This window comes from Rhinichthys klamathensis, unplaced genomic scaffold, assembly GCF_029890125.1.
Source record: "Rhinichthys klamathensis goyatoka isolate OS25496 unplaced genomic scaffold, OSU_Roscu_1.1 h1tg000732l_1, whole genome shotgun sequence".
Lineage (NCBI taxonomy): Eukaryota > Metazoa > Chordata > Actinopteri > Cypriniformes > Leuciscidae > Rhinichthys > Rhinichthys klamathensis.
Genome location: NW_026607145.1, coordinates 125,705 through 153,258, shown reverse-complemented (window position 1 = coordinate 153,258; position 27,554 = coordinate 125,705). Strand labels below are relative to the sequence as shown.

Sequence of the window (27,554 nt, the reverse complement as noted above, 5' to 3'; positions counted from 1 at the left end):
CGATCTCGGTTTCACTGCAGGATCACTGAGTGAGTGAGTTTAGTGTGATTTAATATCACGCTTATGATGGAGGATGAGCTATTTCTTCGGTTTGATGTTTTATGTTTATATATCTATGTGTCTCTCATTCCACTTCTAGGTTCAGTGTGTTCTGTACAGAACTATACGGTTCTAGACTCAATTTTAAAGAACCATTACAGCAAAAAGCTTCTATATAAGGGTAAAACGTCTTAAAATAGTGCATAATATGTCCATGTTTAACTAGTTATTTTCAATTTTCTAGTGATAAAGTTTGTTTACATGCAGTTTAATTTATAAAATTTGATCAAAATAAAAAATTATGTAAAACTAAATCCATAAAATGTTTCCATGACCCTTGAAGCTTCTGTATAGAACCTTTCCTCCTGAGAGTGACCATGTGTGTGTGTGTGTGTGTGTGTGTTTCAGGACCGCAAGCTGTCGAAGGCGGAGCGGCAGCGCTTTAAAGAAGAGGCGGAGATGTTGAAGGGTCTCCAGCACCCGAATATCGTGCGTTTCTATGACTTCTGGGAGTCTCCGCTGAAGGGCAAGAAGTGCATCGTTCTGGTCACAGAGCTCATGACGTCAGGAACGCTCAAAACGTGAGGAGCGTTACACACGACACCGAGTCACTTCGGGAATCAAGTGTGCTAGTGTTTTTTGTTCTTATATTTGATTCATATATATATATATATATATATATATATATATATATTTTTTTTTTTTTCATACAGTGATAGTTTTTATTGAACAGACCTGTCAATCTCCAAAACACACATGAAAGCGCCCTCGAGTCTTCCAACATTTGGGTTCTGGAAGTAAAAACTTGATTTTAAACAATAACTTACAGGCGTTTAAAGACACCTTCTGTGAGTTACGAGCTTGTATTTGCTTTTGTTGTATGTGTTTAACAGTGGTATTTGTGGTGAAAACTACATTACCCATAATGCTTTACAGAAAAATCCACCAATCAAAGAGTCACCACAAGCAAAACACACCAAAATATCTTGTTAGCTCCGCCCACTCCCATGAAGCACCGCAGATGACGTGATCAAGTTGGTCACCATAATCTCTCAAAGAATATCCTGCAAAAAATCAGTTTATATATATATATATATAATCAACTAGTTTTATAGGCTATTTCTCCATAATTGTTTATTGGATTATGCTGTTTACAATGCTTCATGGGATTGTTGGTCTTTCTCTCGTCTGTAGTGCTGTGATTCTCCTCATCGCTGGCTGGTTCGGTTCATGGCTTATAATGCTATAACTAAGACTTTAAAAAAAAATCCCTATGGTAGAAATTAATGGAAAAAATACTTCCGGAACCAACGCCGCTGATGAAGCTGTATTGCAAAACACTTGTTGTTTATATTATAATAATATTACACAAGAAGTGCTGCTGTATCAAAGGATTCATTTAAATGTTATTACATAAAACTTAATATAAAGTGGTTTCATAGTCCATATGACTATATTTTAAAGGGGTGGTTGATTATGATTTCACTTTTCTGACTGTAGTGAGTGTGTAATGTTGCCGTTTAAGGATAAACAACATCTGCAAAGTTACGACGCTCAGAGTTCAAAGCAAAGGGAGAGATTTACTTTTAAAGAAATAGTTTTTTAAGGACTACAACAAACGGCTGGTAGAACTACACAAGCTTCCTCCCGGGTTAGTGACATCACCAACCTGAAATTTACATAAACCCCGCCCCCGAGAACGCGATTTATAGATTATCATGACAGAATATGCTAATCAATTACTTGAAGATAGTTAACTCCACATCAGCAACATACATTAATCAACCAACCATTCAGAAATGTCCTGTTGCTCTACATGTCGTCACTTCTTCTTGAGTCTCTCCATCTTTGTCCAACTTTAAACATAAAAAGCTAAAAGTTTTTGAAATTTTCAGTGCATGTGTGTGTGAGGTAAAATAACACAATCTCTTGTAGCTCCGCCCCCTGTGCCGGGAGCAGCAGCTCATTTGCATTTAAAGGGACACACACAAAAACGGTGCTCACCCTCAAAATAAAATATCTGTTGGGTATTTTGAGCTCGAGCCATTCAGACTAAAGCTATGGAAGTTTTACGGGGCTTTTTATGATGCCCTTTTGTCTTATTTAGATCTTGCCAATGAAAGCAGCTTTACAGAAAAGGCTTGTTTTCAATGTAACGGTTAAATAAGTATTCTGTTCTCAGCCAGAGATGAGTGTGTCAAAGTGACGTCCATATGACAGAGTAATATGCAGATATAATGTGGTTAATGTCATGTATTCAGTTAAACGGACATGTTAAGCAGTGGTGTAATGATTATAATCCAAGTAATGCTGGTTTATCAGTTATAAATGCCACTCATTATGTTCTCCAGGTATCTGAAGCGCTTTAAGGTGATGAAACCCAAGGTTTTGCGCAGCTGGTGCCGTCAGATCCTCAAAGGTCTGCATTTCCTGCACACGCGCACTCCTCCCATCATCCACCGGGACCTGAAGTGTGACAACATCTTCATCACGGGCCCCACGGGCAGCGTCAAGATCGGCGATCTGGGTCTGGCCACGCTCAAAAGAGCCTCCTTCGCCAAGAGTGTGATCGGTGAGGCGGTGTCCGTCATATCCAGTGTTTTTATTAATTATTCGGGTTCATTTGATTTTGCTTTTAACACATTTTACCATGTTTACATGATCCCATGGGTCCTGAGTCTTAAATTCGGTTTGATCAAATTCAGTATTTACAATATCTTAAAGTCTCCCTGTAGTCAATAATTTTATCCCGTAAAACTCATCTTTGATCACCAAAATGACATATTAAAGTTTTTTTCCTTCATGTCTTAAAATATCTTGAATGTAACTCGACACCCTCGCCTCATTTAGTATGCGCATGAATATGCAAATGAGCCCCGCCTCCACTCACTCACTCAGCTCAGAGATCCACTGGTTGACGATCACACGTTGATCTGATTGGTTACAAGGTCGTTTGTGACGTCAGAAACACCAGCGATTTCAAACCGTGTTTTTGAGACTGTCTTTGGTTCACTGCAGTTTTAAGAAGAAAATACTCAGCAATGCTGTCGACTTATGAACTTACACATGGTGTGTCTTAAAGCGTATTAATAACACCACATAGACACATAAACAACATTAAATGCTGTATTTACACCACAGGGGGACTTTAAATGGTATAAGAAAAGTCTTAATGGTCATTTCAAGAGATCTTAAATTAGGGGACAGAAAAACAGGAATCGCTTTTCAAAGTCACTTTTTAGAGTAAAAACGTGGCGCTGTTGATTTTATTCAGTGCATGTCTGACGGGTCCACACTGTCTTCAGGAAAATTTCGATTGCATTTTCTTTTCATCTTCCCTCCTTATAATGCGCACTAAAGTACCTTTGTACAGGTGAAACTCGAAAAATTTGAATATTGTGCAGAAGTTAATTTATTTCAGTAATTCAGCTTAAAAGGTGAAACATATATATTATATAGACTCATTACATGCAAAGTGAGATATTTCAAGCCTTTATTTGTTATAATTTTGATGATTATGGCTTACAGATATGAAAACCTTTTCACAATATTCTAATTTTGAATTTGGGGTTTTCATAAGCTGTAAGCCATAATCATCAAAATTCATTTGTTTCTATTGAGTGCTGTTATAAGATGGTGTTTGTTTCTATTGAGTGCTGTTATAAGATGGTGTTTGTTTCTATTGAGTGCTATTATAAGACGGTGTTTGTTTCTATTGAGTGCTGTTATAAGATGGTGTTTGTTTCTATTGAGTGCTGTTATAAGATGGTGTTTGTTTCTATTGAGTGCTGTTATAAGATGGTGTTTGTTTCTATTGAGTGCTGTTATAAGATGGTGTTTGTTTCTATTGAGTGCTGTTATAAGATGGTGTTTGTTTCTATTGAGTGCTGTTATAAGATGGTGTTTGTTTCTATTGAGTGCTGTTATAAGGTGGTGTTTGTTTCTATTGAGTGCTGTTATAAAATGGTGTTTGTTTCTATTGAGTGCTGTTATAAGACGGTGTTTGTTTCTATTGAGTGCTGTTATAAGATGGTGTTTGTTTCTATTGAGTGCTATTATAAGACGGTGTTTGTTTCTATTGAGTGCTGTTATAAGATGGTGTTTGTTTCTATTGAGTGCTATTATAAGACGGTGTTTGTTTCTATTGAGTGCTGTTATAAAATGGTGTTTGTTTCTATTAGGTGCTATTATAAGATGGTGTTTGTTTCTATTGAGTGCTGTTATAAGACAGTGTTTGTTTCGATTGAGTGCTGTTATAAGATGGTGTTTGTTTCTATTGAGTGCTGTTATAAGACGGCGTTTGTTTCTATTTAGTGCTGTTATAAGATGGCGTTTGTTTCTATTGAGTGCTATTTTAAGACTGTGTTTGTTTCTATTGAGTGCTGTTATAAGATGGCGTTTGTTTCTATTGAGTGCTGTTATAAGACGGTGTTTGTTTCTATTGAGTGCTGTTATAAGACGGCGTTTGTTTCTATTGAGGGCTGTTATAAGATGGCGTTTGTTTCTATTGAGTGCTATTTTAAGACTGTCTTTGTTTATATTGAGTGCTGTTATAAGACGGCGTTTGTTTCTATTGAGTGCTGTTATAAGACGGTGTTTGTTTCTATTGAGTGCTGTTATAAGATGGTGTTTGTTTCTATTGAGTGCTGTTATAAGATGGCGTTTGTTTCTATTGAGTGCTGTTATAAGATGGTGTTTGTTTCTATTGAGTGCTGTTATAAGACGGCGTTTGTTTCTATTGAGTGATGTTATAAGATGGCGTTTGTTTCTATTGAGTGCTGTTATAAGATGGCGTTTGTTTCTATTGAGTGCTATTATAAGATGGCGTTTGTTTCTATTGAGTGCTATTTTAAGACTGTGTTTATTTCTATTGAGTGCTGTTATAAGATGGCGTTTGTTTCTATTGAGTGCTGTTATAAGATGGCGTTTGTTTCTATTGAGTGCTATTTTAAGACGGTGTTTATTTCTATTGAGTGCTGTTATAAGATGGCGTTTGTTTCTATTGAGTGCTGTTATAAGACGGTGTTTGTTTCTATTGAGTGCTGTTATAAGATGGTGTTTGTTTCTATTGAGTGCTGTTATAAGATGGCGTTTGTTTCTATTGAGTGCTGTTATAAGATGGTGTTTGTTTCTATTGAGTGCTGTTATAAGACAGCGTTTATTTCTATTGAGGGCTGTTATAAGATGGCGTTTGTTTCTATTGAGTGCTATTTTAAGACTGTGTTTGTTTCTATTGAGTGCTGTTATAAGACGGTGTTTGTTTCTATTGAGTGCTGTTATAAGATGGCGTTTGTTTCTATTGAGTGCTATTTTAAGAAAGGTGTTTGTTTCTATTAAGGTGCTGTTATAAGATGGTGTTTGTTTCTATTGAGTGCTGTTATAAGACGGTGTTTGTTTCTATTGAGTGCTGTTATAAGACGGTGTTTGTTTCTATTGAGTGCTGTTATAAGACGGTGTTAGTTTCTATTGAGTGCTGTTATAAGATGGTGTTTGTTTCTATTGAGTGCTGTTATAAGACGGCGTTTGTTTCTATTGAGTGCTGTTATAAGACGGTGTTTGTTTCTATTGAGTGCTGTTATAAGACGGTGTTTGTTTCTATTGAGTGCTGTTATAAGACGGTGTTAGTTTCTATTGAGTGCTGTTATAAGATGGTGTTTGTTTCTATTGAGTGCTGTTATAAGATGGCGTTTGTTTCTATTGAGGGCTGTTATGAGATGGCATTTGTTTCTATCGAGTGCTGTTATAAGATGGCGTTTGTTTCTATTGAGGGCTGTTATAAGATGGCGTTTGTTTCTATTGAGTGCTGTTATAAGACGGTGTTTGTTTCTATTGAGTGCTGTTATAAGATGGTGTTTGTTTCTATTGAGTGCTGTTATAAGATGGTGTTTGTTTCTATTGAGTGCTGTTATAAGATGGTGTTTGTTTCTATTGAGTGCTGTTATAAGACGGTGTTTGTTTCTATTGAGTGCTGTTATAAGACGGTGTTTGTTTCTATTGAGTGCTGTTATAAGATGGTGTTTGTTTCTATTGGGTGTTATTATAAGATGGCGTTTGTTTCTATTGAGTGCTGTTATAAGATGGTGTTTGTTTCTATTTAGTGCTATTATAAGATGGTGTTTGTTTCTATTGAGTGCTGTTATAAGATGGCGTTTGTTTCTATTTAGTGCTATTATAAGACGGTGTTTGTTTCTATTGAGTGCTGTTATAAGATGGCGTTTGTTTCTATTTAGTGCTGTTATAAGATGGCGTTTGTTTCTATTTAGTGCTATTATAAGATGGTGTTTGTTTCTATTGAGTGCTGTTATAAGATGGCGTTTGTTTCTATTGAGTGCTATTATAAGATGGCGTTTGTTTCTATTGAGTGCTGTTATAAGACGGTGTTTGTTTCTATTGAGTGCTGTTATAAGATGGCGTTTGTTTCTATTGAGTGCTGTTATAAGACGGTGTTTGTTTCTATTGAGTGCTGTTATAAGATGGTGTTTGTTTCTATTGAGTGCTGTTATAAGACGGTGTTTGTTTCTATTGAGTGCTGTTATAAGACGGTGTTTGTTTCTATTGAGTGTTTCTATTGGGTGCTATTATAAGATGGCGTTTGTTTCTATTGAGTGCTGTTATAAGATGGTGTTTGTTTCTATTTAGTGCTATTATAAGATGGTGTTTGTTTCTATTGAGTGCTGTTATAAGATGGCGTTTGTTTCTATTTAGTGCTATTATAAGACGGTGTTTGTTTCTATTGAGTGCTGTTATAAGATGGCGTTTGTTTCTATTTAGTGCTGTTATAAGATGGCGTTTGTTTCTATTTAGTGCTATTATAAGATGGTGTTTGTTTCTATTGAGTGCTGTTATAAGATGGCGTTTGTTTCTATTGAGTGCTATTATAAGATGGCGTTTGTTTCTATTGAGTGCTGTTATAAGACGGTGTTTGTTTCTATTGAGTGCTGTTATAAGATGGCGTTTGTTTCTATTGAGTGCTGTTATAAGACGGTGTTTGTTTCTATTGAGTGCTGTTATAAGATGGTGTTTGTTTCTATTGAGTGCTGTTATAAGACGGTGTTTGTTTCTATTGAGTGCTGTTATAAGACGGTGTTTGTTTCTATTGAGTGCTGTTATAAGATGGCGTTTGTTTTTATTGAGTGCTGTTATAAGATGGCGTTTGTTTCTATTGAGTGCTGTTATAAGACGGTGTTTGTTTCTATTGAGTGCTGTTATAAGACGGTGTTTGTTTCTATTGAGTGCTGTTATAAGACGGTGTTTGTTTCTATTGAGTGCTGTTATAAGACGGCGTTTGTTTCTATTGAGTGCTGTTATAAGACGGTGTTTGTTTCTATTGAGTGCTGTTATAAGACGGTGTTTGTTTCTATTGAGTGCTGTTATAAGACGGTGTTTGTTTCTATTGAGTGCTGTTATAAGATGGCGTTTGTTTCTATTGAGTGCTGTTATAAGATGGTGTTTGTTTCTATTGAGTGCTGTTATAAGATGGTGTTTGTTTCTATTGAGTGCTATTATAAGATGGCGTTTGTTTCTATTGAGTGCTGTTATAAGACGGTGTTTGTTTCTATTGAGTGCTGTTATAAGATGGCGTTTGTTTCTATTGAGTGCTGTTATAAGACGGTGTTTGTTTCTATTGAGTGCTGTTATAAGACGGTGTTTGTTTCTATTGAGTGCTGTTATAAGACGGCGTTTGTTTCTATTGAGTGCTGTTATAAGATGGCGTTTGCTTTGGCAGGTACGCCGGAGTTCATGGCCCCGGAGATGTACGAGGAGCATTACGACGAGGCCGTGGACGTCTATGCGTTCGGCATGTGCATGCTGGAGATGGCCACGTCTGAATACCCGTACTCCGAGTGCCAGAACGCCGCGCAGATCTACCGCAAAGTCACCAGTGTAAGTCACGCTGCACCTCAACACTAGAGCGGTCACTTCCTTTCACTGATGAAGAATACTGACCGTGATTGATATTAGTGTTTCTTATTATTAGTGATACTAGTGTTTCTACACAGACCCTGGTTACGATGTCCGTCTTGGTAGGCCTAAAAAATTACGCCCAAGAAACCCACCCCAAAAAATATAACAATTCATGACACTAAATGAGATTTTATGTTGTTTACTGGTAAAATTTGTTTAATTAAAAAACAAATGAATACAGTGCATTCTAAAATAAGTTGACAGATTTTTTTCCAGATGATTTTTGACCACGTTACAGTTCCATACGACTAGAATTTAAACGTTGCGTTAGAATAATATTCTTTGTGAAAAGTGATGCATCTGAAATGGTTTGAAATAGGAAGAAAAAAACTTCATATGAAATATATTTCCAGATAATATTTTCCTAAATTTGCTTTGGCATTATTACATAAGTTAATTATTTAGGACACAGGACATGATCCCTTGTGAGTTATTTGTTTGTTTTTGTATAATGGCGTTTTGTGGTGTTATCCACACATGCAAAGTTGGTTAATAACTGCAATAAAGTAAAAACCTAGCATTTATTATATTTTTGTCTTGTTTTCCAGTACAAATATCCAAACATTCTTAAATCATGATACATTTACTGGAGAAGCAAAATGACTTCAGAAATTAAGACTGAAAAACTGATAAAAATTAAGTTGGTTCATGGTTAAAACAAGAACAAATATCTGCGTATATGTATTTGTTTTTTACTTTTTGTTTTAATGACAATTAATAAGTAAAATAATACTTATAATACAAATAATAGTAAAATCTCAGTCATTTTCTCACCCTCATTCACTTTTATACCTGTCTGATGGTGTTTGTTTTTCTATTGAGCTCAAAATAATCTTTTTTTCATACAGCGATAATTCATAATGAAGAAAAAAATCCCACCAAAATATCAGAGTAAAAATAATTTGTGCACTATATTCTAAGTTGAACGATAGCTTTTTGTGACTAAAATTAAATCTTTATGCCCTGAAAACCAGTGAAGTGATAACCAGAGTAATCAGTGGAACCAGTTCAGCTCACGTCACTGGAGGAGATTATCAGCCAATAGCAGCATGAGTTTGGGTCTGTTCCTCACACACACGTGTGATTGTGTCCTACAGTAACGGCTCTTATGTGTGTCTCAGGGAGTGAAGCCTGCCAGCTATAACAAGGTGATGGACCCTGAGGTGAAGGAGATCATCGGCGAGTGTATCTGTCAGAAGAAGGAGGAGCGGTGAGTTACTGACGGCTTCTGGACTCACTGTACAATATAGAGAGTCGTTTAACCCTTGTGGACATTTTTGTCTTTTCAGTTTTGTTTTTTGATCATTTTGCCTGTGTTAATGCCAACTGCACACATTTTCACCCCCATTTCCTTTAAAACAAATCTATTTGGCATTAGGTACACAGAATAGCTCCTCTCAGCGCCTTTTGGACAAAAATGTCCCCATTGAAAGTTTGAAACCCATTAAAACTGCAATTTTTAATTGCAGGGCCATTTAACTATAAAATGTTGGAATCTTTATTAATAGGCTTTCATTCTGTTGGCAAGGCTTCAAACTTAAAAATTGTAAAAAAAAATGACCAGTGCCATTTTCTCAGGTTTGGCCAATAAAACAAATTCTACTGCATATTATAGAGCCAATTAGATAAATTATGCGGCTATAAGTGTGTGTGTGTGTGTGTGTGTGTGTGTGATTTTCTAGCAGTTTTGGAGTTTAATGTATTTTATAATATATATTTCATATAAAATAGTGTTCATAAATTATTTTCATAAACTTTTTTTGGTTTTACTTTTTTTTTTTTTTTTGTTAAACTCCCAAGCTTCAAATAATTATGACAGTTTTTTGACACGGACATTTGTGTCCTCTATGGACATGTGTGTAACTTGTTTTTAATTGATGCACAAGGGTTAACTCTCCTAGTCATCATTTTTTCTCTCATTTATTACAAGCAAACACAATTTTTTATTATTACATTCACACACAAACCACACTCTGACATCCATACCAACACACCCACACAATTATAGCCGCTTAATTTATCCAATTGGCTCTATAATATGCAGAAGCAGAGTTAAGCACAGTTTTCACTGTATCATGGTACATGTGCGTCCGGTAAGCGTCTCTGCAACTCTGTCCACAGCTACACCATCAAGGACCTGTTGAACCACGCGTTCTTCGCCGAGGACACGGGTGTGCGGGTGGAGCTGGCGGAGGAAGACGACGGGGTGAAGGTGTCCATCGCGCTGAAGCTGTGGGTGGAGGATCCTCGCAGGCTGAAGGGCAAGTACAGGGACGGAGGAGCCATCGAGTTCAGCTTCGACCTGGAGAAGGAGGTTCCTGAAGCCGTGGCGCAGGAGATGGTGTGTGTTTCACTGACTTCAGCAGCGTTACCCGCGGCTCGTCCGCTGGAAGATATCAGAGATCACTGCAGATGTGCATCATGCTAATGTGGGCGACCCAGATCTGAATACTGCTTCCTCATATTTTAATATAAATATGCATTTCTAAATAGAAATTCCTAATATAAATTTCATGATTCGATTCGAGTTTGATTCACCAGATTGCGATCCAATTCTGATCTTGATTCGGTTTGGATGTATATCAGGTACAGTACATGTCAATTTCTCTCAAAGGAAGAAATCTCTCCTAATGCTGCGTTTTGGGAGCCCTGTCAGTCGCTACATTACTGTAATATGACAGGTTAATATTAACGAATGATTTGCATACAAACATTTAATGACATGTTTGTACTCCAATACGTAACATAAACATTTATAAATGAACAGTGGCTGTCATAACCGGTTCTTCTATATTTAATGTACGTTTGAATAAACGCATTGTAAGTAAAAATATAATGATTTAATATAGTGCATATATATATTTATTTATATAGCACCTTTCAAGATCTCAAAGTCACTTTGCAAGAAATAAAGCAATCATACAGCAACACAATAATATAAAACAGCATTTCAACATCAAGACCAAAACTAAAGCAATAATAGGACAGAACCTTGTGACGTGACGTGACATTATTGTTGTTTTACTGACGGTTGAAACACGGATTGATGGATTAAATGAGACATGACTGATTTCAGGAAGTTGTTCTGCATCTTTCAACATTGATGTTTCTTTGCTGCTGTAACTAGTAGTGAAGAGGAAGAGATGAACGGTTCACCTGTCACACACATTAAACACACACAAACACACATTTATGGACTCAATTCAGTGACAGAATTTGAAACCTTTGTTTCATATCAAAAGTTTAGTTCTCGCATCAGCTGAAAACAGCACAGACTCAAAGATTGAAGAATCAATATCAGTTCATCAAAATGAGAATCGATATCTTCAACCCAACACTAACCTTCAGGTGTGTTTATTCTGAGCCAGAACTGTTCATTTAGAAAATAACCTTTTAACCAGATTTACCTGTATGTGAACGCCACAAAAATAGCCAATAAGTTTCATGGCTCATGAAATCTGATGTCTTCCCGTTTCTATTGTCTCTACTGATCTAGAGATATTTCACGCCTCAATTATGAAACAACAGAATTGAAATGGATTTTGAACGGAATAATGTTGTGGCCAGCTTTGGATTATTCCATTGGAGAGGTGGATGTTTATTCCCTTTACAAACCCCTCTCGTAACCTCCGCCTGCGATGCTGTTTTCCTGCTTAGACCTGATCTGGCCCTGAGTTTGAGATTCATAACATCGCCTTCTGAGGAGCTCTGAATCCCCTGCTCGAGTTACGACCAAACCTGTTTCAGATCTTCACACTAGATTCGCTCATGCTGAGCAGCCGAAGCCGCGTGTGCACGTTATATATTAAACCGTGGTCTTACGGATATGTGGCCTTCTGGACCCAGCTCGGGTTGGAAAATCCTTGTGCCGTAATCATTTATGTAATCTGGGCACTGTAATGTGTGTGTGAATGTTTGCTAAAGGGAGAATGAGTCGGCAGCTGATATTCTGATCGGTAAACCACAGTCCAAACGTCTCAGGCTTCACCCTGTCTGACGCTTGTTCACTACACAGATATTGATTTACACAAAACCCTTCATGCTTTAAGCGTACTTGGGCGAATCTCACAAAAAAACTAAATTACCAGTACTTTCTTTTTAATGAATGTTAAGTACATTTCCCCCCACAATTCTCTGTAGGGAGAAATTAAATGAGTAAATCATTCAGATTTAATTTAATTTATTAGAGACAGCGGAACAAAAGCAACCATGATCTCCCCCCCCCCCCCCCCCTCCCCCTGGTAATTCTCATTGCTGATTATGTATTTTTTTATTTAAAAAAAAAAACATTAACTTTTTAAAATATTATGTATTAAATATTATTAAATCTCATTATCAACTTATTTTTATTTAAATGTATTAGAGACCGTCTGCACAGCAAAAGCAGCCATGATTCCTTTTTTTCGTTTTTTAAAAGTAATTCTAGTACTTCATCATTTTTTTAACTGTGTATTAACGCAGCAATATTGTTTATGTAAATAAAAACCATGTAACTGTTAAAATAATATGTATTAAATGTTATGTTTCAACAATTTTTTTAGATTAATTTATTAATTTTAGACAGCACAACAAAAGCAGCCATGATTTGTTTTTTTCTTTGCATTCTTTTTTAAATTCTGGTAATTCTCATTGCTGATTATGTATTGCAATAATTAAATAATTAAATAAATAAAATGTAATTTTTTAAAATAATATAAATATATAATATATATTGAATATTTTTTCAACTTATTTTTTTATTTAAATTTATTTAGTAGAGACTGCACAACAGAAGTTTCCTTTTATTCTCTTTTTTTTAAACCAGTATTCTTGGTCTCATTAGTCATATTTTTCCTCAGTGTGTGCGCAGTGTCTAGTTGAAGCTTTCCCCCACAGACTCTTGCTTGTCTTTGTGAAATTTTCCCATAATTCTGTGAGATTTATTCCTTTGTTCCTAAAATAGAACCCTCATTTGTTCCTGTCTGCTCTAAAGAAGCGTGTTCACACCAGCCCCCTCTTGTGCTTCTGTCAGGTTGAGTCTGGTTTCTTCCATGAGAGCGATGCAAAGATTGTGGGCAAGTCTCTCCGTGACAGGGTGGCTCTGATCAAATGGCGCCGGGAGCGGACGGTGCCGAGGGCCTCTCAGGGTGGCACTGCCCCGTCCATGCCAGCCGGGACGGTACCAGTCCTCTGTGAACCACCCTGTCTGGTGGAGCCCGAAGAGACTGAAGTGGACCAGCATGCCCGCGTGTGCCAACTTAGTGCCATGACTACATCCACCACATGTAAGCGTGTGCGCCTGTGATCAAAACCTTTCATCAGTTATACATTAATTTTGAACGATACCCGTTCTTGTCTTAGGACAACTGTGATGAACTTTTTCGATCCACTTCAAATGTTGACTACTGTAGCTGCTGACTTTATGCTGACTTTAACATGAAACTGTTGTCACAGAATCTCTTACAACAATATCCAATCTGAGGGAACTGATGGACAAGTGGTATTGATGTGTTGTTTAGTCCATGTTTGTCTCTCTGTCTCCCTCTAGCTGACAGTGGCATCGGTTCAACCGTGTACTCTGACTCGCACAGCAGTGGTCTGCACAGTGTCATATACCAGTCACTACAGGATTCGGTCTCCACCACAACCCAGGAGGTTCGTATCACTTACCTATCGTGGTTACTGGTGATAAACTGCTGATATGTAAAGTTTGCATTCCTCTGCTAGCACGTACCCATGCATGCTTGTACTTGCATAGCTTTTATACAGAGGAATTATACTAAATATAGACCATCATTCATAATGACACTGTTGTGCAGCTTTGTAACTGGACAGTGTCGGTCATCAACCAGTTTGTTTGTCATGGGGGGTTGTACATTCAAGCATCACTCACTATTTCCTCAAGTGTAAAAATATTTCTTGTGTCCTTGATTTGATTATTAGCTCAGTGCTAGAGATCCTTGTTTGTCATTTCATGATAATAGTTTCGAGAAGTGGCTTTTCTTCCAGGGTCCACATCATACAAGTTCCTCTGTAAATTACTTAATCAGAAGACATGAGCATCTCCGACCCACAAGCCCTTCCTTCCTTCAAATACCACCAGACCAATCAGAGTCGACAGAAAGAGGATTCGAAAGTTCCGGCTCTATGAATTTGCTGTCCGTTCCTTTGCCTATTATGACCCGCCGCTATAGCGACACATCAGTGGAAACATCCTCCGAGACAAAGGGGGAGGAGCCTGTCTCAATGGTGAGAAAGGGGCGTCGCCTTTCTTTAAACCCCACCCCTCACCAGCCACCGTCCCCATGTCAGGCCTGCCTGTCGTTATTCCTACTTGGGACTTGTGCAGATGGAAGACATACGCCCTATTCTTCACTTATGCTTTCAGCCACAGGGGCTCGCAAGGGCTCTGTCAATGAGACCTCTAACCTCTCCCAGCTCAACAAATCTCTGGAGAGCATCACAGGCCACAAACATCAGCCTGCTCTTGCCTTTCTAAGAGCCCCACTGACCAAGCCAGAAAGAGGGTCCTATCGGCCTGCACGCAGCCACAGTGATGAGGGGCCCGCCATGGAGTCGTCTGGTGAGGAATTGGCATCACGTCGCAGAGCAAGTTTTTGTATTGGCGAAAACTCCCTGACTCATGTGGTAGGTCACTCCGCAACTGAGGACAAGGTGTAACCCTGCTGCTTATAGAGGAAATGCTGTGGTTTTCTCTATCCTTTGTGGTGGTTCTGCTGTTGCTCCCAGGGGCCTCTAGGACTTAATATAATTTGCTCAAATCTAAATGCGTTCTTCTTCTCCACTTCTTTAACCGTACTCACCAAGTCCTGTGGGTACTTCTGTTCTCTAACGGAGCCCATTTTCCCCTCAAAACCTACCCAATAACCACGCTTGTGATGTGCCTGACCTCATGCTGCTAACCATCTTTGTGAATCGCTTTGTTTTCATTATCACTTAACCTGGTCGTGTGTGGTCTGCATGCATGCCTTCATATTACTCACTAATGCAGCTGTAAGTGTCAGTGGTTTTTTTTATATGGAATGGCTGTGTATGCAGTTTTCAATAGTTTGTTTACTCTTCTGCAGCCTGCCGTTTTGAGAGTCCAAAGTCAGGCGGCACCTTCCATAGCTCAACACGTGCAGACTTACCCTCCTGCATCCTCCGAGACCCCTGCACAGCCCACCGGACAGACTCTGTCCACTCCACAGCCGCTGGCACTTCTGCACGGCATATTGACTGCACCACAAGCCATGAATCCACAGCAGCTTGGGTCTTCAAGTCAGACTGCAGAGATGAACACGCAGGCCCATGTGTCGCATCAGCCTGCATTTGTGCCGCAGAGTGCCACAGCTCCGAGTTACCATCCTGCCACAGCAGAGCTAGCCAATGCACAGATATTTCCACCTGTGCAGCACACTGCAGTCGCAGCTATCCCATCTAAATCAAAAGCAGCGCTGCCTGCGGATCAGAGTTTCCAGAGTGGAGCCTCTAGCATTCAGCATGTCTCATCAGCACCTGCACAGCCTCAACAAACACCTGCGTTACACCTTTTGCAGCAACCACCTGCGAATGCCACAACAGACGGGCAACTCCATGACTTCTCCAACTTGCAGCAAACTGCTCCTGTGCATCTGAGCCAGGCAGGCTCTGCACCATCTTTCCAGCAGGTACACTTGTTTCAACCTTATCTACCAAATGTGTGTGTATGTGTGTACCAATGTGGCTGATTCAGTTTATGCACTTGTAATGATTGGGCACACTTTCTCTCTAGTCTGTTTGGTTTGTATTGGCTAACTGAGCTCATGGGCTTCTTAATGTGGGTCGCAGTTATAGATGTGTCATTGCTTGGTCCGTATTGCAGCTTATTCTGGCCAAGTATAAATCAGGGGTTCTCAACTCTGTCCCTCAAGATCCAGGCAAGGCAATGGCCAGGCAAAGTTGTCCAGGCATCACTAAATAGATTATATATTGTCCAGCTTTTGGCCTGTTTTTTCATCCATCCAAAAGTAAACAGTTACATTTTCTGTTTCCTGATATCCTGCCGACTACGCCAAAATGTTAGATCATACTGATATCCTGCTGACTTAAACTTAAAATGTTAGATCGGATGGATCTCAATGTCAGAAATATCAGATATATTAGATCCAACCCTGGACCCCAAATCCCTGCATAAGTCTTCTATCAGCCTTGAGAGTTTGACAGAGATAGCCAGGAAAGAACAATCATGTGATGTTAAAAACCTTGAAATGTAGACATTCTCTTATCTCTAACTCATAAAGCCAAACAAACATCCCTTGAAACCACACAATCATAGGATTAAACAACAATAGAAAGGAAATAAATAAGATGAAATATAAAATTATAAAATGACAAATGACTAATAAAAATTGTTACAAAAAGATTAGGGTGACCAAACGTCCTGTTTTCCGAGGACTTGTCCTGTTTTCACGTGCTGTCCTGGCCGTCCTGGCTGTTTTTTATAAAGTGATGAAAATGTCCTGGTTTTCATTATTTTTCATTGGGCCATTAAGAAAGAAAAACTGGATAAAGAGGAAGAAGAAAACTAAATTGTGCCGAGTGTCCTGGTTTTCGATAATCAAAATATGGTCACCCTAAAATAAATGATTAATCAAATGACAGCTATATTGAGGACTGATAATAAATTATTATTAAATTAAATCATAAATTAAGAAAATAAAACTCAACACAGATGAATGATTGCTCTCTTAAAGTAACATACTCACACAGGTTAATATTGACATTCTTTAGATCCCTCAGTGATCAATGAATTGCAAACAAACTGTGCTATTTCAATTTTTGTGACCACTCTTAAAGAAAGCTTGTAAGACATGTCTTAACGGTTTATTCTGCTGCACACATCCTGTTCCTGGAGACTTTCCTAATTCATTTACCTCAAACTCTCAGACGCACACAAACCAGTAATCAAGTTCTTTAGGATCGCTTGGCAGATGTGATAAAGCAGGTTGGCAATAAACCTTGCAGGACAAGAGCAGGGTTGAAGATCTCTGTTCTACAGAGTTCAGTCCCAACCCTGCAACAAAACACACGTGTTGGTAATTAAGTATTCTTTGAGATCTTAATTAGCAGGCATAGTTGTTTAGGGTTGGAGCTGAACTTTGCAGGAAGGAATATCTCCAAGAGCAGGATTGGACACCTCTACTGTAGAATAGACTGACATTGAGCTGACAAGAATAAGACCTACATCTGCAAACCATCTCATGTTTTTCTCTTTGCACACTTGTATTTCTCTCTCTTTCAATCATGTTAGCTCACCATTCAAACACAACTAATGGACAGCTGGCAGCAAAGAGTACAGTCCACGTCCAGTCTTCTTACACAACCCGTCCCCCCTCCACAGGCGGCAGCTTACCTCACACAGGTACGCCCTACTGCCGGCTCTTCTGCTTAGGCGATGTCTACACAAATACGGATACATTTGAAACGCCTTTTCTCTACATTTTGGCCTTTCATTCACACTGAGAAGTGCGAAAACTGAGCATTTTTTGAAAACTCTTTTCAACGTGGATACATTTGAAAATACCGTTTTGTAGTGTAGACTGTAAAAAGGAGGTTTTCAAAAACAATGAGGCATGTTTAAGCGTGACTCATATTGTACCAATAGATATAACGGTATCTGCATGATAATAGGGGGGCTTGTCTGGGATAAAAGTTTTAAAGTGCATTGGTCTGAGCCACTCTTCATATTACATTCTTGCAAATGTCAGAATTTACTGTAATTGCTGTCGTGCTGCAAAACACGAGGCCAATTGCATTCTAGACTACTTGGAATGGCGATTGAGTGTGACCTGGATGCACCGGTGAGTAGGGAGATATTTTGCTAATAAAATGATTGTGCCAGAAGAACAGTGTGAAAACTTTTATTATATCTGGTCTCTCTGTATATCAGGGAGCTTTTATGTTTTACACATGCACTGTAAGATGATTGTAGCATTTTCAAAGGACAAGCAACTTTTGGAAAAAGCTTAAACGCTAGTGTGGACGGAGAGCGTTTTGAAACGAAAATGCTGCTTTCGAATGTATCCGGATTAATGTAGAAGTCAGATGCTTTTTTTTGTGTTGTTTTTTTACAGTCTGCTGTACAAAGGACCTTTGACATTCTGTTCTTGTTGGTGGCTTATTCTTCCCATGCTACAATGCACTTTTGTCTCCTCCAGTTTCCTTCCCTTAACACAGCTCAGTCAGCTGGGATTCCTCCTCCTGGATGTGACCCGTACCCCTCCTGCTTTCCCTCTGTGCAGTCGTCCCTCACTCTGCCAGTCCCAGCATACCCCAACATCTCGCCAACTTCATGTTCACAGATAGAGAGTTCTGCGCTAACTCAGTTCCCGCACCTGTCCTCCACCTCCCCTATACCCTCACAATGTCCCGTCCCACCCTTCGCTGCTCCAGTGTTCTCGCCTCCATTGCCAACAATTCACCAGTACCAGCAGGCCTATTCTGTTGCTCAACAACCCACTGTAAACTCCATGGCCACTCTCTCTCAACATTCCCACAGTCAGGCCACACCCTCTCCAAACCCCACCTCTATGTGTGTTGGAGCCCCGCCCACTAAACAAGCTCAGCCTATACAGGTAGAGTATATCAGTTTGTTTGGACAGGTCTTAAATGGATAGTCCACTCCAAAATTATAATTTGGGTACACTTTATTTTAAGGTGTACGTGTTACAGTGTAATTATACATTTAAGTACTGAGTTATAAGAACTAACTACATGTACTTACAATAGGGTTAGGATTAGTTGCATGCAATTATGCACACCATGTAACGTGTAAGGATGACACTGTAAAATAAAGTGTTACCAATAATTATTTTATTATTTACTCGCCTGCATGTCGTTTGTTAAAAATGTATCTAAATGTATTGCCATATCTGCTTCACATGCTATTATGTGGTAAAGACAGCATGAAACCGAAGTTGCAAAAGTCTTGTCAACAAGAACAATTGTAGGGCGGGGCTCGATTGTGTCTGTGGGGAATTGATTGGATTGTGGTTTGCTATTGGTGGATCTTATTTGAGTGACAGGTTGCCCTGCCCACATCATCAGAGAAGAGCTGTCGCTGATTCAAGATTACGAGGCAAACAAATTTAAAACAACGATGTGCACAGATAAATCGTTTATTATAAATTTATATGCGATATTCCATAAAAAATAAGAATTGTCAATTCTAATTTCGTGGTGACTTTAAATACAACAACTGGGATGCTGCGTTGGGTCTGCTGAAAATAATAATTGTTCCAAAGCAATCAAATTTTCTACATTTTCTAATAATAATCAAATACTTTTCAGAAAAAAAACATTTATGCCCATACTAATTCAATGTTAATATTTAAATATTTTATAGTATTTACCCAATATAGTATTTTATAGTATTTTCCTTTTTATTTATATATATATATATATATATATACAGGTCCTTCTAAAAAATTAGCATATTGTGATAAAGTTCATTATTTTCCATAATGTAATGATAAAAATTAAACTTTCATATATTTTAGATTCATTGCACACCAACTGAAATATTTCATGTCTTTTATTGTTTTAATACTGATGATTTTGGCATACAGCTCATGAAAACCCAAAATTCCTGTTCAGTTATGCACTCAATAGTCAATACTTGGTCGGGAATCCTTTTGCAGAAATGACTGCTTCAATGCGGCGTGGCATGGAGGCAATCAGCCTGTGGCACTGCTGAGGTGTTATGGAGGCCCAGTATGCTTCGATAGCGGCCTTAAGCTCATCCAGAGTGTTGGGTCTTGCGTCTCAACTTTCTCTTCACAATATCCCACAGATTCTCTATGGGGTTCAGGTCAGGAGAGTTGGCAGGCCAATTGAGCACAGTAATACCATGGTCAGTAAACCATTTACCAGTTGTTTTGGCACTATGAGCAGGTGCCAGGTCGTGCTGAAAAATGAAATCTTCATCTCCATAAAGCTTTTCAGCAGATGGAAGCATGAAGTGCTCCAAAATCTCCTGATAGCTAGCTGCATTGACCCTGCCCTTGATAAAACACAGTGCACCAACACCAGCAGCTGACATGGCACCCCAGACCATCACTGACTGTGGGTACTTGACACTGGACTTCAGGCATTTTGGCATTTCCTTCTCCCCAGTCTTCCTCCAGACTCTGGCACCTTGATTTCCGAATGACATGCAAAACTGAGCAACAGTCCAGTGCTGCTTCTCTGTAGCCCAGGTCAGGCGCTTCTGCCGCTGTTTCTGGTTCAAAAGTGGCTTGACCTGGGGAATGCGGCACCTGTAGCCCATTTCCTGCACACGCCTGTGCACGGTGGCTCTGGGTGTTTCTACTCCAGACTCAGTCCACTGCTTCCGCAGGTCCCCCAAGCTCTGAAATCGGTCATTCTCCACAATCTTCCTCAGGGTCCGGTCACCTCTTCTCGTTGTGCAACGTTTTTTGCCACACTTTTTCCTTCCCACAGACTTCCCACTGAGGTGTCTTGATACAGCACTCTGGGAACAGCCTATTTGTTCAGAAATTTCTTTCTGTGTCTTACCCTCTTGCTTGAGGGTGTCAATGATGGCCTTCTGGAAAGCAGTCAGGTCGGCAGTCTTACCCATGATTGCGGTTTTGAGTAATGACACAGGCTGGGAGTTTTTAAAAGCCTCAGGAATCTTTTGCAGGTGTTTAGAGTTAATTAGTAGATTCAGATGATTAGGTTAATAGCTTGTTTAGAGACCCTTTTCATGATATGCTAATTTTTTGAGACAGGAATTTTGGGTTTTCATGAGCTGTATGCCAAAATCATCAGTATTAAAACAATAAAAGACCTGAAATATTTCAGTTGGTGTGCAATGAATCTAAAATATATGAAAGTTTAATTTTTATCATTACATTATGGAAAATAATGAACTTTATCACAATATGCTATTTTTTTGAGAAGGACCTGTATATATATATATATATATATGAAAATCCATTGAGCTTTGTATAGGTGAATTTTACATATTTATGTATTGATTCTTTTTTTTTTTTAAATCTGTATTTTTTAAGGGATCTTTGACCAGCCAATGCCAAACTGTTCACGTGGACCAGAACTCTTCCATCAGCCAAAATGCACCTCAGCCTCCCACAATACCGCAGCTCTCGCCTTTTAGACCCGTCCTCGATACATTCAGCTCTGCTGTGCCTGTGGACCAAAACCAGGTTCCTCAGCTCGCGGTTCAAGCATCTTTACCCAACATTCCCAATGCAGGAGCCCGTGCCAGCCTGAGTCAGCAGAACCTGGTGGGCATCAGCAGTGCATGTGGAGGAGCTCCTCCGGGCCCCGCGGAACTATTTACTGAGGTGACACTTAACACAGTCTGCACATCAGCACAGTCACTATATCAATAGGAGTAGCAGTTCAAGGAAGTACTTTTGCTGTTTGCGAAAATACAATCCTGGGTGGCGTGTTCTCACGGTTACTTTGAAACTGGAGGAGCTTTTTCTTAAGATTTTAAATCCCTCAGTTGGTCTCATAATTAAAGACTATCAGCAGAAATGATCCTTACGCATTTACATTTTTTTTTTTCATGTTGGTTTGTTTTTACCCAAGTCAAGTCACCTTTATACAGTAGTGCTTTATACAATACAGACTGTTTCAAAGCAGCTTCACAGTAATGAACAGCAAACTTCATTAATAAATATCAGACAAATTCTGCTGTAAAGCAGCTCTACAGAGGACAATGTAGTAATTCAGCTCCATTCAGATCACTGTTGATGTAAAAAAAAAAAAAAAGGCATACATTTTATTCCTAAAAAAATGTAGGTTTACATTACAGAGAAAATGACAGGTGTGAATAGGCAATTTTGGACACAAATGCTGTATTTGCATCAACAATCTTTACAGCTATAAACAATTTTGATGGTACATCATCAACGGAATAATCTGTTTTGAAATGAAGTGCCAGTAATGCCTAGATATGTGTAGGGTGCACCAAGAGTGTAATTCGTTCAGTGCCAAAAAGAATCATTTTGGTCCAATTTAAAAATAGAAAATTCTGTGTGTTTTTAATGCTTGTTAGAGTTTTGCATTGTTGCCTTAGCAACACTCTAATGGCAAACTCAGTTGTGATGGCCATTGAACTCATTGCCTTCTGTGCACTTTAGGATCATGTTGCCGATAAACAGGCAGCACCGGCTGGGTCCACTTATGACAGGTGCCGATTCTTTGTTCATAGATCATTGGCATATTCTTTGTTTTATCTTGCTTGTTTTTGGAGTTTCAAACCTTGTGCATACAGAAGCTCAATGATTGGATCTCTGCTCTTTCGCAGTATAAACTCAGATGCCACATCCGGTAAAGAGATGAGTGATGGGAACGAGGGCTCCAACAGAGCTCGCAGTGAATCCCGAGTCCGAAAAAACCTTCGCAAGACATCGCGCACTCGCTCTCGACAAGACAAGATGAACAGATCCAAACTCACCATGATCAAAGTGAGTCCAGAGCACACAGTAAAACTAATGAAGCCTGTCCAGACATGATGTTTAGATATTAGCTTTCAAAAAAGAAAGTGATTTGTGAACTGTTTAGCGCTATTTGGACGGTAATTGTTTCTCACGGGGACGTCTGTAAAAATAAATCTGCATGTTATTTCTTTAAACTGTTTCCAGCGTTTCAGTAATATGTGTCCATATTTAAAACATTATCGTGAACGGTGCCCAGCAGTGGTCAAAAAGGATTTACACAATGACTTTTGGATTGATACCTTCTCGTAAAATCACAACCTTGGTGTTCGCCAAAGAAACAGGTAATTTGACTGGGATCTTTTAAGCAGGTCGTGGGAGAAAAACACTGACATTCTGGATTCAGAAGGCAATAAAGTGACTGACTAAGTCCTGTGAATGCTGAAAATACCCCACGTCCCTATGAGAGACAATTACCGTCCGATCAGGGCTTTTGAGTGGTTCACGGGTCGAAGCTGAGACCTCAGTACCAGTTTGAAAACCAAGTTAAAACTGAGAATATAGCGGAGTTAATTCAGGCTGGTGTTTGATTTTATTCACCAGGATTTGATCGGATACTGGTTATTAGGCAGTGATATTTTTGGCTAATATTATGTTCTTTCAGAGGCATTAAGAATTGAAATATTCTTTTTTGTTGATGTTTCTGTTGAAATATTCTCCCTAACTGTTACAGGTGTGCGACACAGGAGACAAGATGGTGGAGTGCCAACTGGAGACTCATAACCATAGGATGGTGACATTTAAATTTGACCTTGATGGAGATGCTCCAGAGGAGATTGCCACGTATATGGTGAGATCTGTCTCTTTCTCTTCCTATATGCCCCTCCTGGCAAACTGGTGTGTTTTAAACTCCTGTGAGAAAAAAAAGCTTCCACAAACTTTAGCAAAGTAAATGAGATTTGGAGGTGGATTGGACCAACTATAAAAATTTAATTTTAAACCATTGCATTGATTGCTAGAAGGGCATATCTGTTCTTCATGTTCCTCCAGGTTGAGAATGAGTTTATTCTGTTGCTGGAGCGGGAGATGTTCATCGAGCAGCTGAAGGACATCATGGATAAAGCCGAGGACATTCTGAGCGAGGACGCTGAGGGTGAGAAGGCCAACGTCCAGACCTCACCCCTCCGCCAGACGCCCGTCACCACAGACTCCGGCGCACAGGTTTATTAATACATATATAATTTGGATGAAAATGTACAGCTCATATACTTTGTCCTAACTGAGAGCTTTCAAAGTGGAAACAGCGACGGTGTTCTTGTATTAGCATAACGGGGCTAAAGGCACGCCTTAAAGGAAAATGGACTTTTCACTGCTAAAAAGGGGTTTGTTCTGTAGCGGCGAATGAGGTGGCGAGGAAGGCTTTGAAAGCAAAGGCAAGGGGCAAAAGGCAAAACACAGATACTTAGCTAAAGTAATATGTTCCCTTTAGAGGGAACTCAACGCTGTGTCGACTGATGTAATGGCGACGTGCCCCCATGAAACCTGGTGTCTGAGGCACATATAACAATACGCCATTCATGGCCGACACAGTGTGATGATTTTGCAAAGGGCATCCCTGCCAAGCGTGCCTCACAAGTCCTGAAAAGGGAAGCCAAAGTGTCTCAAACGCCCCCAGGTGGTTGGTCCCAGTATAGGTCATAACCCCCGCCCTCTCCATGTAGTCTAATGGGATGCGATGGAAACTAAACAATCAAAATACACTTCAAATAAAAAATGTCCAACAAGTTTTTATCACAGTAATGTAAGTTTAATTGTTAATTTTTTTAAATAAGTTAAAAACGGGAATGTGATGTCATGGTTGACAGTTGTGATTGACAGCTTCTCTATACAAAGTAGTCACTGAGGCACCAACAGACTTTTTTGGTGATTTTCAGAAGGAGATTGGAGCTTCAACTTTCATTTCTACATGTCCGTAACTGTTTATTTCAAACCGACATAATGGGTTGTTCTGCAGTAAACCGTTTATGCGGAGTGAGGGCGGGACCTTGATATCACGGCTTCACTTCACGCTCACTACTGCGGCTCTAGCCCCGCATTTGCTGAGGCAGTGCACAGGCTGTGATCGTGGGGATCTCAGACGGAGCTGATGGGGAGTGTGGGGGAGTTCCCCTCACCTCTTCCACTAGCTCCATCGTCTTTATGCAAGAATGCTCAGCGGCTTCTTTCATGGGAAACAAGGACTCATTGCTCACCTATAATTCTGATTATATAGACATGGTGTCAGTAGAAACGGATATTTATAAAATATCTGTTTGCTGCTCCATACAGCAAAGTGCTGAAAATTATGAGCGATTGGAACTTATGACTCGTGTAACTGCCCGACCAAGCCTGGACTGGTCAGGCTTGAAACGTGAGACCGCAGACAGTCGCTTAGACCAGGGGTGTCCAAACTCGGTCCTGCAGGGCCACTGTCCTGGAGAGTTTAGCTCCAACTTGCCTCTACACACCTGCCTGGAAGTTTCTAGTATGCTTAGTAAGACTTTGATTAGGTGTTCAGGTGTGTTGAGGCAAGTTGGAGCTAAACTCTGCAGGACAGTGGCCCTTCAGGAGTAGGATTGGACATCTCTGGATTAGACGAACAATTTCTGTGGACTCTTAAGTGTGCATCTCCAGTGAGCCTACTATTTCTCCCAGACTTGCACACTGAGGTGTCAGGTTCATGGAAACAACCATACTCTGCTTGTGTGGCTCATTCGGCTTTGAGTTAGTAGAAAGGATTCTACTAACTCGGGTAGAAAGGATTTTAGCTAATTACATTTTCCTGGGGACATCCTCATCGATGAAGGCTCCCGTTTTTGTCCTCTAATCCATGTCAGGCGGCATTGAGGTTGGTGGGCAGAGCGTATGCGGTGGCTGGGCAAACTGGCAGAGCTTTGCACACTATGGCTGTACTGCAAGCTTACTGGGTCAAAACCTGGATCAAGTGGAAGGTGTGTTAACTCAATAACTACAACAGTTATCAGACAATAGATTCTTTATTGCTCCATCACATAACACAGCCGCTCTACCTCTCATAGAACGCCAGACTGAACAACAACTGAATAAACCGCGCTAATCCATAAAAGGTGCTCTTCACACATGCGCAGTAAAAGAAACATAACTTAACAGGTGTATCCCCGAGGCAGCTCTTCGTGCCACCAAGCAGTCGGCCCACTCTCTTGGCCGGTCTATGGCTGCTATGGTGGCGACGGAAAGGTATCTGTGGCTTAATTTTTCAGGCGTCAAGGAGTCGATTCTGTCCACCTAGATGCCCCTGTCTCACCCTCTGGACTTTTTGACACTGCTGTTGAGATAGTGGTGGACTGGTTTAGAGAGGCAAGAATGTAGTTGGCCACCTTTGGGAAGTTTATGCCTCGCCGGGTTCAGGTTCCTCCTAAATCACTTGCGCCCATACCATGAACGAGTAGAAGGCGAATGTGGTTGCCCGAGATCCTCCTCCGAGGAGTGGGAAGCGGAGGCGCCATAATAGGAGAAAACCGTACACAAATCTGACGGCTGTGAGTGTGGTGAAAAAGAGGACATTTATTAAGCGGGGATTCTGCTAAAGCTCTCGCCCCCTTTTTTCACTCTTTTCTTCTTCTTTATTTCTTCCAGTTCCACCACCACTCTGAGAAGGGTGTTGGTGTACAAGAGGTTGTTTCTGGCACTTATGGCTATTACTTTAGGATTGGGGTGGTCTAAAATGAGGGTTGGACCAACTCATTACCCCGAGAAATAAAGTAAGCTAAGCTTGTTTAGGCCCGAGCAGCCTGCTGTTTGCCTCATGATAGAATTTTTTTTTGTTAGACATGACTATCTACATTTGTTGTAATCTCTTTTCTGTCAACTTGTCCAGGTCTGGATATTAAGTAAGGTTATGCTCCTCATTGCCCCAGTCTACGGTTGGGGAAATTGTTAGAAGTGGGTCATGGGCATGATGTCGATTTTCTGGTAGCTCTGCTCTTAGGGATCTAGACTCTCCTGGAGCATAGCTCGGACTAGTTTGAGATGCCAATTGAAAATAGAAGTTGAAAGGTCTTTTCTAAAATCATTATATTAGTCACTGGAAGCAATGTTGTGCATGGTGTGTACAGCACGCCCGCTGACACGTTATTGGCTTAAGACTTAAGCCTTCGAGTTTTAGTGCCACAAGCAGGCACTGGTCAGCATGACGTAGTTGGTATTGATGTCCCATAGCATCAGGCGATGCCGTGTTGAGTTCCCTTGAAAGGAAAAGGCTATGTTACATATGTAACCCGGTTCCCTGAGTAGGGAACGAGACACTGCGTCACATTGCCATGCTTTGGGCATGCCAGCGTGTCTTCCTTCAGACGATACGAATATGATGACGTCTACTCAGGGCCCTTCTTATATACCTTGTGACGTCATCTCACTGTTTTTGTGCCATCTGGTGGTTTAGAGAAGAATAAAATGTGCCTTTTTCCTTGGTGTGCCTTTAGCCCTGGTGTACTTTAGGTGAAGTGTGTCATTTCTGTGCATCACCAAACAGAACTGAACTTGTTTTCTTCCGTATTCAGGGGTCAAAACCTGAGCACACGCAGTCTGACCAGCTAGTCTATAAACAGAACGGTAAGACTAAGACTCGTCATGTTCTACAGGTCTCACTGCAACAACTGTAGTATGAGCATTTAACCCACTGTCTTCCTCGATTTACAGTGCTTCACACAGGAAAGCGCTGGTTCATCATCTGTCCCGTCGCTGAGACGACCGTGCCTGACAGAGAAGAGACGAGTAATACAGCACACCTCATCTAATACTAAATGCACTGTTATAGTACACTGCAAAAATGACCTTCTTTCTCAGTATTTGTGTCTTGTTTTGCAGTACAAATATCTAAACATTCTTGAATCAAGCAAGATGACTTGTTCAAACTTTAAAATGTATGATTAAAAAAAATATATATATCTGTCAGTGTGGTCAGAAAAATAAACAATCCTTGTGCTTTTAAAATGCATGACAATCTCTCATTATGCTATATTATCACCAAATATTGGATTAAATCTTTTTAATTAACTTGTTTTCTTTCAATGGTGCATCAGTCCCCATCCACTTTTTCAGCGG

General features: G+C 39.8%; 1 protein-coding gene across 8 annotated transcripts in view; it reads left to right on the top strand.

Moving 5' to 3' along the window:
* The window catches only part of LOC130077377 (serine/threonine-protein kinase WNK2-like), an 80,025-nt gene that overhangs the window by 22,103 nt on the left and 30,368 nt on the right, over positions 1 to 27,554 (top strand). For 6 of the 8 annotated variants that reach the window (XM_056242610.1, XM_056242609.1, XM_056242608.1 and 3 more), the window contains exons 3-20: positions 448 to 620; positions 2,391 to 2,611; positions 7,766 to 7,923; positions 9,126 to 9,214; positions 10,126 to 10,345; positions 13,016 to 13,268; positions 13,532 to 13,638; positions 13,993 to 14,631; positions 15,072 to 15,653; positions 17,276 to 17,386; positions 18,183 to 18,599; positions 21,039 to 21,332; positions 22,137 to 22,186; positions 22,304 to 22,463; positions 23,167 to 23,283; positions 23,484 to 23,654; positions 27,011 to 27,062; positions 27,150 to 27,224. In XM_056242610.1, the coding sequence (XP_056098585.1) occupies positions 448 to 620; positions 2,391 to 2,611; positions 7,766 to 7,923; positions 9,126 to 9,214; positions 10,126 to 10,345; positions 13,016 to 13,268; positions 13,532 to 13,638; positions 13,993 to 14,631; positions 15,072 to 15,653; positions 17,276 to 17,386; positions 18,183 to 18,599; positions 21,039 to 21,332; positions 22,137 to 22,186; positions 22,304 to 22,463; positions 23,167 to 23,283; positions 23,484 to 23,654; positions 27,011 to 27,062; positions 27,150 to 27,224 (3,889 nt within the window). The remainder of the gene's footprint in view (positions 1 to 447; positions 621 to 2,390; positions 2,612 to 7,765; positions 7,924 to 9,125; positions 9,215 to 10,125; positions 10,346 to 13,015; positions 13,269 to 13,531; positions 13,639 to 13,992; positions 14,632 to 15,071; positions 15,654 to 17,275; positions 17,387 to 18,182; positions 18,600 to 21,038; positions 21,333 to 22,136; positions 22,187 to 22,303; positions 22,464 to 23,166; positions 23,284 to 23,483; positions 23,655 to 27,010; positions 27,063 to 27,149; positions 27,225 to 27,554) is intronic. The other 2 variants (XM_056242611.1, XM_056242612.1) reach the window with 2 other exon arrangements.